At 49.0% G+C, this 15,265-nt stretch overlaps 1 protein-coding gene across 1 annotated transcript; it reads left to right on the forward strand.

Moving 5' to 3' along the window:
* The first annotated feature begins 11,081 nt into the window (after positions 1-11,081).
* Positions 11,082-14,862, forward strand: Fis1 (fission, mitochondrial 1). The gene is made up of 5 exons (XM_046427165.2): positions 11,082-11,274; positions 12,097-12,229; positions 13,731-13,807; positions 14,200-14,305; positions 14,549-14,862. The coding sequence occupies exons 1-5, from the start codon at positions 11,101-11,103 to the stop codon at positions 14,644-14,646; spliced, it is 588 nt and encodes a 195-aa protein (XP_046283121.1). The 5' UTR covers positions 11,082-11,100; the 3' UTR covers positions 14,647-14,862.
* The last annotated feature ends 403 nt before the right edge of the window (positions 14,863-15,265 follow it).

Raw genomic sequence — 15,265 nt, forward strand, 5'->3', positions numbered from 1 at the left:
ACAAGTCAGCATCTGGTTCTCACTTCCACTCTCACATGCAGAAAAATGTAAATATCATCAAGTCCTGTTTGTTTAAATCAGCTTGTCGTCACTGTGACCAAAAGACCTGACAAGAACAATGTAAAGGAGGAAAATTTATTTTGGCTCGCAGTTTCAGAGGTTTAGTTCACAGTCAGCTGACTCCAGAGCTCTGGGCCCAAGGTGATGCAGAACATTATGGTGGAAGGATATGGTGGGAAAAAGCAGCTCAGGACATGGTAATAGGAAGCACAGAGAGCTTGCTTACCAGGGACCAAAACGTGAACCCTAAAGGAATGCCCCAATGACCTACCTCCTCCAGCCATGCTCTATGTGTCTACAGTTGCCACCCAGTTAAGCCATTGCAATGGATTAATCCACTGATTAAGTTCCAACTCATAATCTAACCATTGCACCTCTGAACATTCTTGCATTGTCTCACTCATGAGTTTTTGGGAGACACTTCATAGTCAAACCATAACACCATTCAAGGAAAAGGAAAAATATTGATTAGATATCCATGGAGTTTTAGACACAAGCTTAACTGTTTCTATGTGCCAATATAGTAAGTATTCATCTCTGATATTTAAGCAACTTTACTCAGAGTGAACAACAGAAAATATTTATGAGTTGAACATAAATAGATGAAAGGACATCCTTTTGTGAAAATAGCAACAAATTTTCTAGTTGACAAATATGCTTTCATGAATATTCTTGTGGTGGTGCTATGCTGATTTTACTGTGGACCTATTTATCCATGGCATCTAGTCAGGGCTTTCTTCAGGATGACCTTGAAACAACTGACTAAACTTGGCTGCCTCAGATACTTAGGAACTTGGAGTTAGGATGCTATGAAAAAAAAAAAAAGTGGGAGAGGACCAGTGGAAGTTATAGGATAGCTATACAGAAGTGCTTTAGGAATGGGGATCTGGTTGGAAGTGGGTGACGCTGGCTAGGTTGTGTATCTTGGAGCCTTGTCTGCGTGCTACATTTCAAATTTTAAGAAGACTATCATGTGATTTCTTAGGGTGGTTTGGGGGAGGGAGGCTAATGGAGATCATGGGGAGCAAATCCTCAGAGGCCATTCCCGATGCTGTCACATTCTGCATCATCACAATGATGATTTAAATTCTGGTCCAGAAGCAAAACATTCAATAAGAGTAGTTTTTCCTTTCTTATAAAAGCAAATTAGGGGAATTAATTTAATATTATTAGTAGTTTTAGACATTCAAAACTGTACATAAAGCCACTAAATCTGTCAGTGATACCATCAAAGACAATGAACATAACTGGATCTTCACTAATAGCTTATAGATTTCTTTTTGCCCTGTAGATCTTTGGGAGGCAGATAGCAAGAATGCTGTCCTTAACTGAGCTAAGTCAAACCTAGACTCATTTTTTCTGTCAATAATCTACACATATTGAAAAAATATTAGCTGAATAAATAGGTGACGAGTGAGTGAATACATCTGCTCTCTTTTGCGTGGCTTATATTTAAAAACACAGCTGAATTTATTGGAGTTTAAGGGGCAAAAGTGAGGAACAAAATAAATGGGCTGTGCTAACAGCTATTTGAGTTCCAGCCACTGAGGCTCAGGGGCAGCAATGGAAGGAATCACCTCTTTTACCCACCCTGCTCAGGAAAGCACCCCTTTATTAAAGCACTTGATCACAAGAAGTGAGCTATTAGGGTTTATCATTCTTCTGGCTGTCAGTCACAAAGCCAAGCAGAAAGAAAACAATGTGTAGAGCAGGAAGGATGACCCAGCGGAAGTTAAGAAAAGAGAAACAGGAAGTTCAGGAGCAACACCAAGAGCCCAGGTAACACAGAACCCAGTCTAGGAAGATGTTAGATCATCCACGTGGCACAAAACCAGGTGCTTCAGTCAGAGTTTGTGTTGGTGTGACAAAATACTCGATCACAACAGTTTAGAGGAGGAAAAGTTTATCTGGGGCTCATGGTTTCCGAGGTCCCAGTCCATAGATGGCCAACTTCATTGCTCTGGGCCCAAGGTGAGACAGCACATCATGGCGGAAGAGCCCAGTGAGAGAAAGCTGCTCCCCTCATGGCAGCAGGAAGCAGAGAGAGAGGGAAAGGGGAAAGGGCCACAGGGAAGACGCTTGCTTCCAGGGCATGGCCCCTGTGACCCACTTCCTCCTGCCTATAGGTACCACCCAGTCAGTCCATTCAAACTAGAAGACACTGATTAGATCATAGCTCTTCTAATCTAATGATTTCATCCTGAATATTCCTGCACTAACAGGAACTTTTGAGAGACACCTCATATCCAAACCATAACACTCTGCCCCTGGCCCCCAAAAGCTCATGTTCATCTCTCAATGCAAAATTCATTTAGTTCCTAAGAGCCACATAGTCTTAACAGTTTAAGTATTGCCCAAGTCCAAAGTCTCCTTTGAGACCTGAGACAAATTCTTGGTTGTGAACCCCTATAAAAATTCAAAAGCAAGTTACATATGTCCAAGATACAGTGACACAGAGTGAACATCCCCAACCCCAAATGGAGGAATGGGGGTACAGGAAGAAGAAGTGAGGCCAAAGCAAGACCAAAACTCAACTGGACAACACAGGTCCCAGAATTCTCTGCCTAACTTCTTCTACAGCAGCTAGGACACATGGCTGAGAGATGTCACTTCCAAAGGGTTGGGCAGGTATGCTCCTTTAACCTTGCTGGTTTCAGTACACATAGGCTCTAGCCCAGCTCTCTCTGTACCCAGCAGCTTCTCTCAGCAAACAGTCCACATTGCTGGCCTCTCTTAATTCCTGTGGTCTCACTCTTGCTTTGGCTTCACTTTTGTAGCTTCATGCATTGCCCTCTCAGGGGCAGTGCTCAGGGACTCTGACCCTGCTACATTCTGCCTGAACCCCCTGGCCTGCCTTTGAAATCTCAGAGGAAGCCTCAATGACCCCTTAACCCCAGGATCCTGCATTCCTGTAGAACCAGCACCATGTGGTCAACATCAAGGTCTACTGCCAGTTCACGCAATACCTGGTTCCCTGGGATCATAGCTGCAGTGGCCTCAGAGTGCCTGCAGAGTTCAGCATGGCGAAAAACTTCCTAAGTGCCCCCTGTGAAAGCAGGACCCAACCACGATCTCTTCTGAAAAGAATTTTCTCTTCTATACCTTGGTGTCTATAGTAGGTATGGTCTTGCAAGTTCTTGAGATGCCCTCAATTCATCTTTCCTATTGTCCTGTGCAAAGAACTTAGCATCTTTTTAGTGGCTATAATATTTTCAACAAGCACACCTTTCTTGGTCCCAGCTTTACATATGCTTTTCTAACCAAACTGCACATTTTTTAAATCAAACTTTAGCACTCCATTTTCTGCTCCCAGTTCTTACAGTAAACTTGGCTAAAAGATACCAGCAATATCCATGCCAATGACTGAATGTGTGACTCCTTGAAATTTCCTCCACCAGAGTAACTAATGAAATTCAGCCTCACACAAAATCTCAGGACGTGGGCAAAACAGAAACAAGTTCTCTGCCAGAATATAACATTGGTGGCCTCTATTCCAGTTCCCAAGAGTCCTCATCTCCCTCTGAAACCACATACACACAATCCACATTCCTATTGGCATTCGGGTCTTCTGAGCTCTTACTAGAGTCACCCATTAAGCTGTGCTTACAACACCTTAAAGCTTTTCCAGCTTGCATCTCTAGAATTTTCAAAATTCTTACAAATCAGCTCTGAACAACATGGTCAGATTAGACGTAGCAAAAACCCCACTACTGGACACAAATTTTGTTTCAGTAAGCTTTTGTGTTGCTGTGACCAAAACACCCACTAAGAACAACTTAGAGGAGGAACAGTATATTTGGGGCTCACAGTTTCAGAGGTCTCAATCCATAGATGGCAATTCTGTTGCTCTGGGGCCAAGGTAGGGAAGCTCATCAATGGCTGAAGGGCCTAGTAGGGAGGAATCTACTCCCTTCACGGCAGCAAGGAAGAAGAGAAGATAGGGACATCTAAGGGCTTCGTGGAAGATGCACCCTCCCAGGGTATAACCCAGTGACCCCTCTCCTCCAGCCACCCACATGCCTATAGTTACCAGCCAGTTGGTCCATTCAAACTAGGATGGACTAATTAGGTTATAGCTCTCATAATCTAATAATTTCATCTCTAAATATTCCTGTATTAACAGGAACTTTTGGGAGACACCTCATAACCAAACCATAATACCAGGCAAGAGGGAAAAAAGAATAAAAGTTATAGAAAAGCTTATTTAACTGAAAAGAAATAGAATATCAACTGTGATGTCAAAGACAGCCCTGCTTATTCACTCTATTACCTTGTTATAACAGTTGAAAATGATATGTGAATTCAAATACATCCTCCTTTATGTGCCAATGTGTTCCTAAGAATCAGGTTGCAAAGGAATGCATAGTTTTCCAATTAGTAAACTTGCATTCTAGACCAGAGACAGAACATCATAAATCATGGCTTTAAATTATAGTATAGCACAGGAGCTGGGGTTGTGGCTCAGCAGTAGAGTGCTTGCCTAGCATGTGCGACGCCCTGGGTTTGATCCTCAGCACCACATAGGGATAGGTGAATAAAATAAAGGTATTGTGTCCAACTACAACTAAAAAATATTTTAAAACAAAATAATAGTACACCACAACAGAAAAGAATCAGGCCTCATACCATGATCAGATGGAAACTTTCCTGTTAGCCCTTCTTTCCTAAGGGCTGAGGGCTGACCTTTTCTCTATGCAACATCTATGTATTATGACAGAAGTCAGCACTCTCCAGAACAGCATTCTGCTCGGCCTGCTCCTAACACTTTTGTTTTTAACTTAAACTTGGAAAAGTGAATATATGAGAGTCTTGGAAGCCCGTATTTATATAAAGGCCCAGAAATTTGCTGTGCAGATAGGTCTTCAGAACTGGAATGAACAGTCTTTTCCTAACATCTTTAAACTGTGCATTAGAGTAACCCAGAAATGGGAAGGCATTCAGAGGAACAGAAAGAATGGTGCTCACGGAACAATGATTAGGAGTGTGGTGGTCTACCTAACCTCGGAGATGCGTGCGTGGCTAGTGTGGAGAGCATGTGAACAGAGATTTATGCCAGCTACAGTGAAGACTCAGAAGGGGAGATGGCTGGGAGACACAAGATATGCATGCATAGGCAAGTATAAAAATATATACACACACACACACGTGTGTGTGTGTGTGTGTGTGTGTGTGTGTGGTTTTTGTTCACCCACCACCCACTTTGAGAATCTGATGAAAACTCTTTCCAACTCCCGGGCTCACCTCGCCCCGCCCCTCCGCCAAATCCTGCGCGCTAACTGGCCAACAGGGCCCCCGCGCCCTGCCCCAAGCTCCATTAGGCCCCGCCTTCTCGCGGAGGGCGGCTAATACGCAGACGCAGACTTAGACGCCTTGGTGCCACACGCGCAACGCTCTGGGTCCTCCAGACCACCGAGCCCTCTTCCTAGAGCAGCCCCTTCGGGGACACCCTTCCTCTCCTCCCTCTCTCGCTCCCTTGGGAGCCAAGTGGACTGCCACCCGGAAGTGCAGGCATCCCGGGATACCTAGCGTCCGTTTTGGAAACCCTGCCGTTACTCTTTCATTCACCCAACAGACGCTGCCTGGGGGCATGTCCTTTGGCAGGGGGACACACGAGGCGCCGTGCCTGTCCGCACCCAGGGCCGCACTCCCGGGCGCAGGATGCTGTACCTCGGCGGAGCTGGGGGCGGGCAGATGGGAGAACGCGTTCCGGGAGGCTGACGGCCCGGTCTAGCGAGGCCGCCATGTGGGCCCGCGGGGGTTGGCAGAGGGGCACCTCCGCCTCGCAGAGTCTCGCGGGGCCGGGAGATTCTGAGTCGAAGCAGCTGACGCTGGAAAGGTAAGCAGGGCCATCCTGAAGGGCTCCGTGTGCGTGGGGGACATTAAACAGGGTCCCGAGTGGCCCCGACGGCGCAGTAAGGAGGACGTAGCGGCTCTTGATTTCCCCGGGGAAACGCAGCTGGCGGCCAGGCCGGGTTGAGGGTCTGCAGGCCGGCGGTCGGGGTGCTGAGAGGAGGCGGGAACGGCCTGAGAGACGGGTGTTCCTGAGCAATCTTCTGTCTTCCCCACGACGTAGCTTCCATGAGAGTAAAGACCTTATCTGCGTAGCATCTCTCTTATCTAGCATTTAGGAGAATGCCCGGCACATAGTAAGTCCTTTGTTGGGTGGGTGGGTGGGTGGGTGGATGGATGGATGGATGAATGAATGAAGTTGCACTTCAGATTCCAACTGGGAAGCGGAAGAGACAGATTTCTGAAAATTGGAAGAACACAAATAGTGGGATCCTGGTGAGTGGGAGTTCGGTGAGCTCTGCTGTTGGGCCACCTGCCCAGCAGGCAGAACAGGCCCCAACTGCTGGAGGAATCCAGGGAGGGGCCCAGAGCCCAGAATGTGCAAATACCAAAACAAGTAGCAATTCTAGGTTTTGGTCTCACCAACCGAAATGTCAACTTCCCACATGACTCAATTTGAGAAGCACATACCTGTTTTGTTTTGTTTAGAATCTTCCCACCTAACTGTATGGAGTCCGTATGACTGGGATGCTGCACATTTTCCATTATATTGATGATCGTTTAATAAAATCATTCCCTGGCATCTTTATTGTTTGTTTACCCTTTCAGAGATTGAAGGAATCATCATCTTCATGTCTTCCTTTTCCTCTTTTTTTCCCACTGATTATTTTCAGAAAGAAATAGATGGTTTAGCCAAATATTACGTCTTACTTATAGCTCTTACTGTGTACCTCATTGCTTTCTAAAGCGTTAATAATGGCAGCAGCAATGTCTGTATACCCAACAATTACGAGTTGAGTATTTCCTGGTTCTAGGTAGGAACTGAGCTGGGCTGTGGACATGGAGCTGCCCTCAGGTGGCTTCCGTTCTGGGGCAGGAGACCAGCTTTACTCTCCTTCTCACACTAGTACATAGTTACACACTGAGAAAGAGTGGGAAGGAAAAATACAGGCCTTCTTCCAAGAGGCTGAAATCTGTCTTGTAACAATTTCAGCAGAACTAGTGGTAGTAGGGGTTTGGGGTGATAGCCCTAGTGTAAGTCTGCAGAAATTGCAAATGTAGACCTAAATTTTTTACAGATGAATAACTAGAATATACTCAAGAACTTGTCCTGACCTTTCCTCCTACTTTTTCTTTTCTTTCTTTCTTCACTTTATTTTATTTTAGGTACCAGGGATTGAATCAGGGGCGCTTTAACCACTGAGCCACATCCTCAGCCCTTTTTTGTATTTTATTTAGAGACAGGCTCTCACTGAGTTGCTTAGGGCCTCAGCCTCCTGAGCCACTGGGAATATAGGCATACACCATTGCACCCAAATACTTTTTCTTTAACTGATCTTTCTCTCTGAGTACACAGCCCCATCTCTTTCTCTTACCTGAAAAGGCAGCAGGAGTCTAATACACAAAGGGACTGAGGGTCAAATCCCAGTCCCTGCACTTCTGGCTCAGTGACAGCAGATGACAGAGCTTAGCCTTAGTTTCCTAATGTGTCAAGAATAGTGCCTTCCTGGGTGTGGATTTTGGTCACAAGTCATGTGTGGGCATTCCATTATGTGGGAAAAAATACACAGCAAAATAGGGTCTCTGGCACCCACACCCTAGCCAGTACCAGACGGCTCACAGACACATAGTGCTGGCCAAGCAAGGACTGTGCCCACTACAGTGAGTGAAAAGGTAGGCCTGGCCACACTGTGGTCTCACAGGAGACCTCTCCTGTCAGCGATGCCAGTGCAGGCCTCCCCCAGGAGGGGCCACTGAGCTGAGAACGTGGGATAGAGCGGAAGTTCACCAAGTCACCCACTTGGGGCACCACCTCTTTGTGAGCCCCCTGCATCAATTCATAAGCAGATCCTTCTCTCCCTCCTGAATAGACTTCCTTACCCCTGTGACTTTTGCTGTGACCAAGTTCTTGCCTGGGCCACTCAGGGAGGGTCCTGTTCATTGCCTGCTCTCATTCTGGCCCCTGCAGCCTTTTTGCCACGCCTACCAGCAGGAGCCTTTCTTTTATGGTGGATCATTGGACTCCCTCCCTTCAAACGCTCTGTGCTTTCCTATCGGATGGAAAATTTCATGCCAGTTCCTAAGCAGGGCCCACAGGCCTCCCGCCATCCCCCATGCTGCTTCTCTGCCACCCTTTCCTCTGCTCACCCCTCCCCGTCAAGCTGGCTCCCTGGTTGGCCTCAAACAACTCTTGGGTGCTTCTACCTCACGGCTCTTGCCCTTGCTGTCGGCTGCGTGGAATGTTCTTCCATTTACCTGCATGGCTCACTCATTCATGTCAGAACTCTGCTCCCACAGCAGGCTCCACTGGGCTCTCCTGACGCTCCTTACCTGGCGCTCCTCCCCCACCTTGTTCTTGTAGCACATTCAGCTCCCGCCATCGCTAGGTTTAAATGAAAAAAAGTGTCTCTGCTCTCAAAACATTTCTGAGCCCCAGCAGTTCTCCAGTTTGCCGAAGACACCATCTGGGTACCCTACAATTCAGTCCCCACACTGTCTACCTGGCGTTAGCCTCCCATTCACAAAGAGTTCAGTCCCAGAAAACTGTCACCCCTTCACATGCCAGTGGCGAGTCCCAGGTTTGCTACCTGTGAGTTCTGACTGTAGCTATTAGTGGGAGTTCCCGTAACCTACTCCACAGGGTTGATAATTTGCTATAATGGCTCACAAAACTCAGGGACACGCTTTACTTACTATTTCCAGATTATTATAAAAGATATAGTTTAGTTAGCTAAATGGGAGAGACGCATAGGGTCAGAGGTTGGGGTACAGTGTGGTGTGCGAGGCCACCGTGCCTCTAGCATGTCCATGTCATCCCCAGCTCAGAGACTCTCTGAACCCTGGAGTGGAGGGATTTTTGTGGAGGCGTCATCTTGTAGGTGTGATGAATTATTAACTCAGTCTCCAGGCGCCCTCCTCCCCTAGAGGTTTGTGGGACGGATCGTTCCAAGCTTTTAATCGTGCCTTGCTCTTTCAGTGACCAGCCCCCTCACTAGAGCTACCCAGGACCCATCCAGGAATCATCTCCTTAGAACAAAAGATGTTCCAGTTACTCAGGAAGCTCCATGGCACTTAAGAGCTCTGTGTGAGATGCTCTTATTACCTCAGGAGAACACAGGAAATCACAGGGACTTGGAGCTGCCTCAAGAATTGGGGCAGAGACCAAGTGTGTGTGTGTGTGTGTGCGTGTGTGTGTATATTTCTCATTTTGTCACAGTGTTCTATTTATTTACTCTTTAACTTTTCTGTTTTCCCCACAAAAATGTTAGCTATATGAGATCAAACAGGAATTTTATCGGTACTGCTCTATATAATTAAACCCTGCGTGGCACATAGGAGGGGCTCAGTGTTGATTAATAAGTGAGCCATATAAGGAAGGAAGGGGACAGACGTTTTTGATAGCAGGCTCTTCATGTGCAGGGCCTGCAGCCACTTGGAGTTTCAGAACTGAAAGAAGGCCTGTGGGGCAGAGTACAGCCAGGGAGTGGTCATGATGGATGAGGCAGAAGATGGTGACCAGCCAAAAGGGTCTTGTAGGCTGTTACAAAATTTTGGCCTTTCTTCTAAGGGCAAAGAGAAGCCATTAAAAGGTTTCATATAGATTGATTAGTGGGTGGTGAATTGATGGCAATGGGCAGGTGACAGGAGGGGACCAGTGAGGTAGTTGTTGGAGTGATCCAGGCAGAGGTGGTGATGGGAGCTGGTTGAAGAAGATGAAGAGACATAATTGGATGTAAAACAAACTGGGACTGCTTCCTCTCCCCATGATCAAAAGTAGCCAGCTCCGCTAACTACACTGAAAAGCCGCAAACTCACTTCAGATCTCTTCAGGGGCACAAATTGAACCAACCATCTAAGGCATTCTTTTTCCCCCTGTGCCAAGGGTGCAGCAAATACAGAGATGAGTAAAGGAAACAGCTCCCGGGCCTTTCCAGCCCTGCCTTGTCAGTGGTGGCCTCCTGTCTTCAGTCCTGTTTTGGCTCTTCTGCTCCATCTTGAGTGTATCTTGGTGTCCTCTCCACTTGCCCCAACGCCCAGCCAAGGTCAGGTGCTGAATTTTCTCAAGTATTATGCTAGTGGTCCTCAGGGATCCAATTTCCAAACCTGAGGTTTTCCTCATGATGTCAAAATCGTGGACATCTCTGTGGCATCCTAGCCAAGTAGGAAAGAAGAGAAGAACATCTCTTGCCTACTTGACTCAAAAGACTACCATAAGAATTAAAAGAAAAAATAGTAAAGGGACTTTGCAAACATGCAAGGTGTGCGGACAGTACCCCACTGTGCTTGCACTGCCTCTTCACTGTTGTTTGCTTTATTTTGTAGTTATCCAGCACATATTTATTGCACGTTCCCTGTGGGCCTGTGCTAGTTCCTGGAAAGAAGATAGAGTCTCTGCCCTCATGGAATTATTCCACCGTGTTCTAGAGCCCTGTGGGTCAGATGAGAAGAATGGGAAGTCTCTAACTACCCATCAGTGCACAGAACACGACAGCCTGAGGACTTAGCAGCATTTGGTCTTGCTCCTCTGCTAAACTTCTTACTGCCTGTGACCCCATGTGGCAGGCTTTCCACCTCAGGCACACCCAGAGGATGGTTTACCCAAATAATATTTGAAAGTTGGACCCTGCAAGGAATGGGACAATAGCTTTTCTTTAAGTTCCCATTGGTAGTGTTTGCTGTAAATATGGACCCAGCCGCTGGGCATAGATTGACAGATTCAGGTCTCCGTCCTCTTGCGTTATAAGAACCAGCAGCGGCCCTAGGACCCTAGTCCTAGTTGTGACTCTGTTGCTGGCGGTGAAGTCACCTACCTCCAGAGTCCTAGATTTAGTTATACATACATGTATACATGTATGTGCATGTGTACATATAACCCGGGCGCCCTACCACTGAGTTCCAGCCCCAGTCCTTTTTATTTTTTAATTTGAGACGGTCTCGCTCTTAGGTACTCGCTGATTTGCCGAGGCTGGCCTCGTACTTGCAATCCTGCCTCCGGCCGCCCGCCTCGCCGACTGCGCGAGGTGGGGCCGAATGGGCGGGGCCTCCCCCTGTCGGGGGCCGCATCCGCCGGACGCCGGAAGTGCCTCTCCGCCCCTGCCACTAGACCATGGAGACTGTGGCACAGTAGAGTCCGGTGTGAGGATTGTGGGGGCAGTGGCCATGGAGGCCGTGCTGAACGAGCTGGTGTCTGTGGATGATCTAATGGTGAGGCCTGGACCCCAGGAAGGCAAAGGGGAAAGTCGGAGGGCGGGTCCTGAGGAGAATAGGGCAGGGGATAAACCCTCTCCCCAGCCTCCGCGTCGCCGAAGGAAACGAACTACGGCTCCCGGCAGCCTCTGCGGCGCCCGGCTCCTACCCCAAAGCGCTCTTTGTCCCGGAGGCTGATGGGAGTGGTAGTTCTTGGGTCTCCTCACTTCAGGACGTAGGGCCTGGAGTCTTGACGATGGAAAGGGTGACGGGTTCTGGGTTCGTGCGGAGTTGTAGCTCAGGATGCTCCTTCCCTTGCCAGGGAATACAACTTTTAACCTTGAATCCCGCATGGTGCTAAGTTCACAGCGTGCCAGGTCTCACTCTTCGTAGCTCTAGGAGATAAGCGCTGGTTTTAACCGTGTCTTGCTAATAGGATAAGGTCCAGACCCGGCAGGGTGGGGCAGTGAGGCCAGCAGCCTCGGGCTAAGACCGCGTAGGCTGTTGTTGAGCAGTTGGGACAGTGTGTTTACTGTTCAGCCACTTGGGGTCAGCTGCTCCTGGAGCGGTGCCTGGATCTGCCACCAGGTGGCATCTCCACTAGATACCAGTAGGGGGAGGGCGGAGGAAGGGGCCCCTCGTCCAAGGAGGTCGTCCACCAACCCAGAGAGCACAGTACTTGGATCATGGGTTGGGGGTGGCAGAAGCTGGGGTGCTGGGTACCAAGACCTGCGAGGGCAAAGACAGGAATGGAGTGTGACTGGGACATGGACAACAGGTCCAGATAGAGTGTGCTTGCACCCTTGGTTTTTAAACGATTCCTCTCCTCTCCTACGGCAGAAGTTTGAAAAGAAATTTCAGTCTGAGAAGGCGGCAGGCTCAGTGTCCAAAAGCACGCAGTTTGAGTATGCCTGGTGCCTGGTGCGGAGCAAGTACAATGAGGACATCCGGAAAGGCATTGCACTACTTGAGGGTGAGGCTCTGGGCGGCCGTCGCTGTTCTCTGCTGCATCGGGGCCAGCCTTGTCTGCTGCCATCGGCCTCATTCGCCTCCTTTGTCCAAGCACTGGGATCCTTTCTATCAGGGGACCCTTACCTCACAATACAGTCACTTCATAGTAATTCCCAGCAGACTCGCTGTAGCAAAGGGCTGCACAGTTGGCCCTCCATATCTGCAGGTTCCACATCATGGATTCATTCAGATCAAACATTTGATATAAAACAAAACAACAACAAAAATATTTACTAAAGTGTACAGACTTTTTTTACTTGCTGTTATTCCCAAAACAAAACAGTATACCAATTGCTAATGTAGCATTTGTATTGTATTAAATATCATAAGTAACCTAGAGAGAATTTAAAGCACGCAGGAGGATGTGTAGGTTTTATGCAAATATTACAATTAAGAAACTTTAGCATCTGTGGGTTTGGGAATCTGATGGGGCTCCTGGAACCAATCTGCCAAGAATAACAAGGGACAGCTCTACCAGTAAAGGATGCTTGTTGTAGATCTGTAAAACTAAGAGTTTTAATGCAAATACCATCATTCTACATTGTCTGTTTTGCAATTCAGATTTTTCAGGTTCACCCCACACTAGGGCACAAAGGTAGAAGTGGTCTCTGGCCATTGCTCCTGTAGTTGAGGAGACATTAGGCTCTTGAAATTTTAAGCATCTGCAGAACTACTTAGTGAGATCCTGATGCTTGAGAACAGCCACACTCGGTCCTCTGGGAAGTCACTGAATTGGGAAGTAATCAGGTGGGTTTTTCCAGGGAAGTGAGTTAAGGAGGAGGGAATACAGACTCCACACACACACACACACGGGAATTGAATCCAGGAGCACTTTACCACTGAGCTGCATCCCTAGCCCTTTTTATTTTTCATTTTAAGACGGGATCTGGCTAAGTTGCTGAAGCTGACTTTGCCTCCTAAATTGCTGGGATTACAGGCGTGTGTCACCACACCCAGCTTTATTTTACTTTTATTTTTATTTTGAGGCAGGGTCTCACTAAATTGCTTAGGGCCTTGCTAAGTTGCTGAGGCTGGCCTTGAATTTGTGATCCTCACACCTCAGCCTCGGAGTCGTTGAGATCACAGGTGTGTGCCTCCACACCCATCTGTGCAAACATTTGTTTTTAACAATAATTGGGCAGCAGGTAATGGCATTGAAAACAATGGGTGCCTGAGTTAAGTAGAGTTTCCTTTTGACTTCCTGTCCTTAGGTTCCTGTGGTTCACTCCAGTGGACCATAGTGACTGTAATATTGATTCCAGGATGTCCGTATTGGGGTGTTGTGGCAGCCTCTGCTCATGGTGCCCCAGAGCTCTGACTGGGAAGCTGAGAGTGACAGCAGCTGACATGGAGGCCCAGGACTGGGACCTTAGAGGGATCTGGAGTGTGGCAGGGTCTGTGGGATGCGGTATTAGGAAAAGAAAGAAGCCGTTTTTTCACCCTCTTTTTTCTCCCTTTCCCAGAACTACTGCCCAAAGGGAGCAAAGAGGAGCAGCGGGATTATGTCTTCTACTTGGCTGTGGGGAACTACCGGCTCAAGGTGAGCTGCCTTTCTGCCCCAGGGTAGAGCCCTGGGCCTCAGAGAGGCTGAAAAAGGCAGTAGGCAGGGGGTGGTGTGAGGTCACTGGTGCAAGTTGATACCAGGACTGTTTCAGAGGGAAGGTGAGAGAGGATCAGGGTGCCAAGGGTGTGGGGACAAGGTGACGTCATGATTGGGGTGTAGCCTCAGGCTTGGGCTGTTATCTCCCCTGGCTTATCACCCCAACACAGTTGGGGTTGTTTGTGGACTCTACTCCATCAGGTGGGGCTGGAGGGAGGATGGGGGAGGTTTAGGCAGGGCTGGGGGCGAGAGAAAGGAAGACCCTTCCTGGCAGGAGGGGTCCCGGAGCCCCAGGGTGCAGGTGACTTGCGGTGCATTTCCCCTGAGTGCAGGAGTATGAGAAGGCCCTGAGGTACGTGCGTGGGCTGCTGCAGACAGAGCCCCAGAACAGCCAGGCCAGGGAGCTGGAGCGGCTCATCGACAAGGCCATGAAGAAAGGTGAACGCCTCGCCCTGGGTTAAGTCCTCATCCTTCCCAGGGCCCCATGGAGTGTCCATAAAGGAGCCCCTCCAAGCAGTCACTCCCGAGAAGGCCCCTGTCTCCTGCCCTGGAGCTCGTAGCCTTTGACTCTGTCGGGAGGCACGCGTCTTCTGTGGAGCAGCGGGGCCAGGGCGGTCCTGGCCAGGGTCCCTGTGGGCTGCCAAGCTCTGACGGCCTCCCTTCTCCTTCTCCGTTCCCTAGATGGACTAGTGGGCATGGCCATCGTTGGAGGCATGGCCCTGGGCGTGGCAGGACTGGCTGGACTCATCGGGCTGGCCGTGTCCAAGTCCAAATCCTGAAGGAGAGCACGCCTGCTCCTCTGCCCAGGGCACTCGGGAGCTGTGGTGGACACTCAGAGCAGGGCCCCGCCATCCTCACGGGCCTTCCCTGTTCTTCCCTCGCATCCTCATCATTGTCCTTTGCGGCCTTCAACCTCTGTCTCCCCAGACCTGTTGTGTAGCCCCAAGTCATGTGCCATGTGTGAGTGTAAATAAAGCTGGGCTGTGGCTTGGGAACCTCCTTGCCTGTGTCGGGGGGGTGGCACTGTGCATAGGTGGGCTCACCCCTGGCCCTTTCCTGCCCTGTGCCCTCTTGTTCCTGCCCTCCAGGCCAATGTGGGGGTCTCCTTTGTCCACGGAGCAGCTCAGTCCACACCCTTCCTTCCTCCCCTTCCCCAAAGCCATGTCCTTGAGCAGCAGCAGACAGAACAGGACATGGCCCAGAATCCTGGGAGAAAGCAGCCACCAGCGGGAAGGGCATCCAAGGCGAGGCTGGGATTTACGGCTCAGTCTCCTCTGACCCACTCAGCTGCCTCGCAGCACGTGGACTTTTCCACTGCGGCCCTTGGGCTTCCTCCACAACCTCCGCCCTTCCCTCCCTTTGTCTTCCTGCGCCTCCCCTTCCTCCTGCCCCATCCTC

The sequence above is a fragment of the Marmota monax genome, unplaced genomic scaffold, assembly GCF_021218885.2.
Source record: "Marmota monax isolate L192 unplaced genomic scaffold, Marmota_monax_Labrador192_F-V1.1 WCK01_AAM20220418_F8-fsc00341, whole genome shotgun sequence".
NCBI lineage: Eukaryota > Metazoa > Chordata > Mammalia > Rodentia > Sciuridae > Marmota > Marmota monax.

Excerpts from the sequence above, each read along its gene's own strand:
- Fis1 (XM_046427165.2), top strand. The coding sequence starts at position 11,101 with ATGGGCGGGGCCTCCCCCTGTCGGGGGCCGCATCCGCCGGACGCCGGA. Across the intron at positions 13,808-14,199 it reads TGGGGAACTACCGGCTCAAG|GAGTATGAGAAGGCCCTGAG; the intron begins GTGAGCTGCCTT and ends CCCTGAGTGCAG. Across the intron at positions 14,306-14,548 it reads CGACAAGGCCATGAAGAAAG|ATGGACTAGTGGGCATGGCC; the intron begins GTGAACGCCTCG and ends TCCGTTCCCTAG.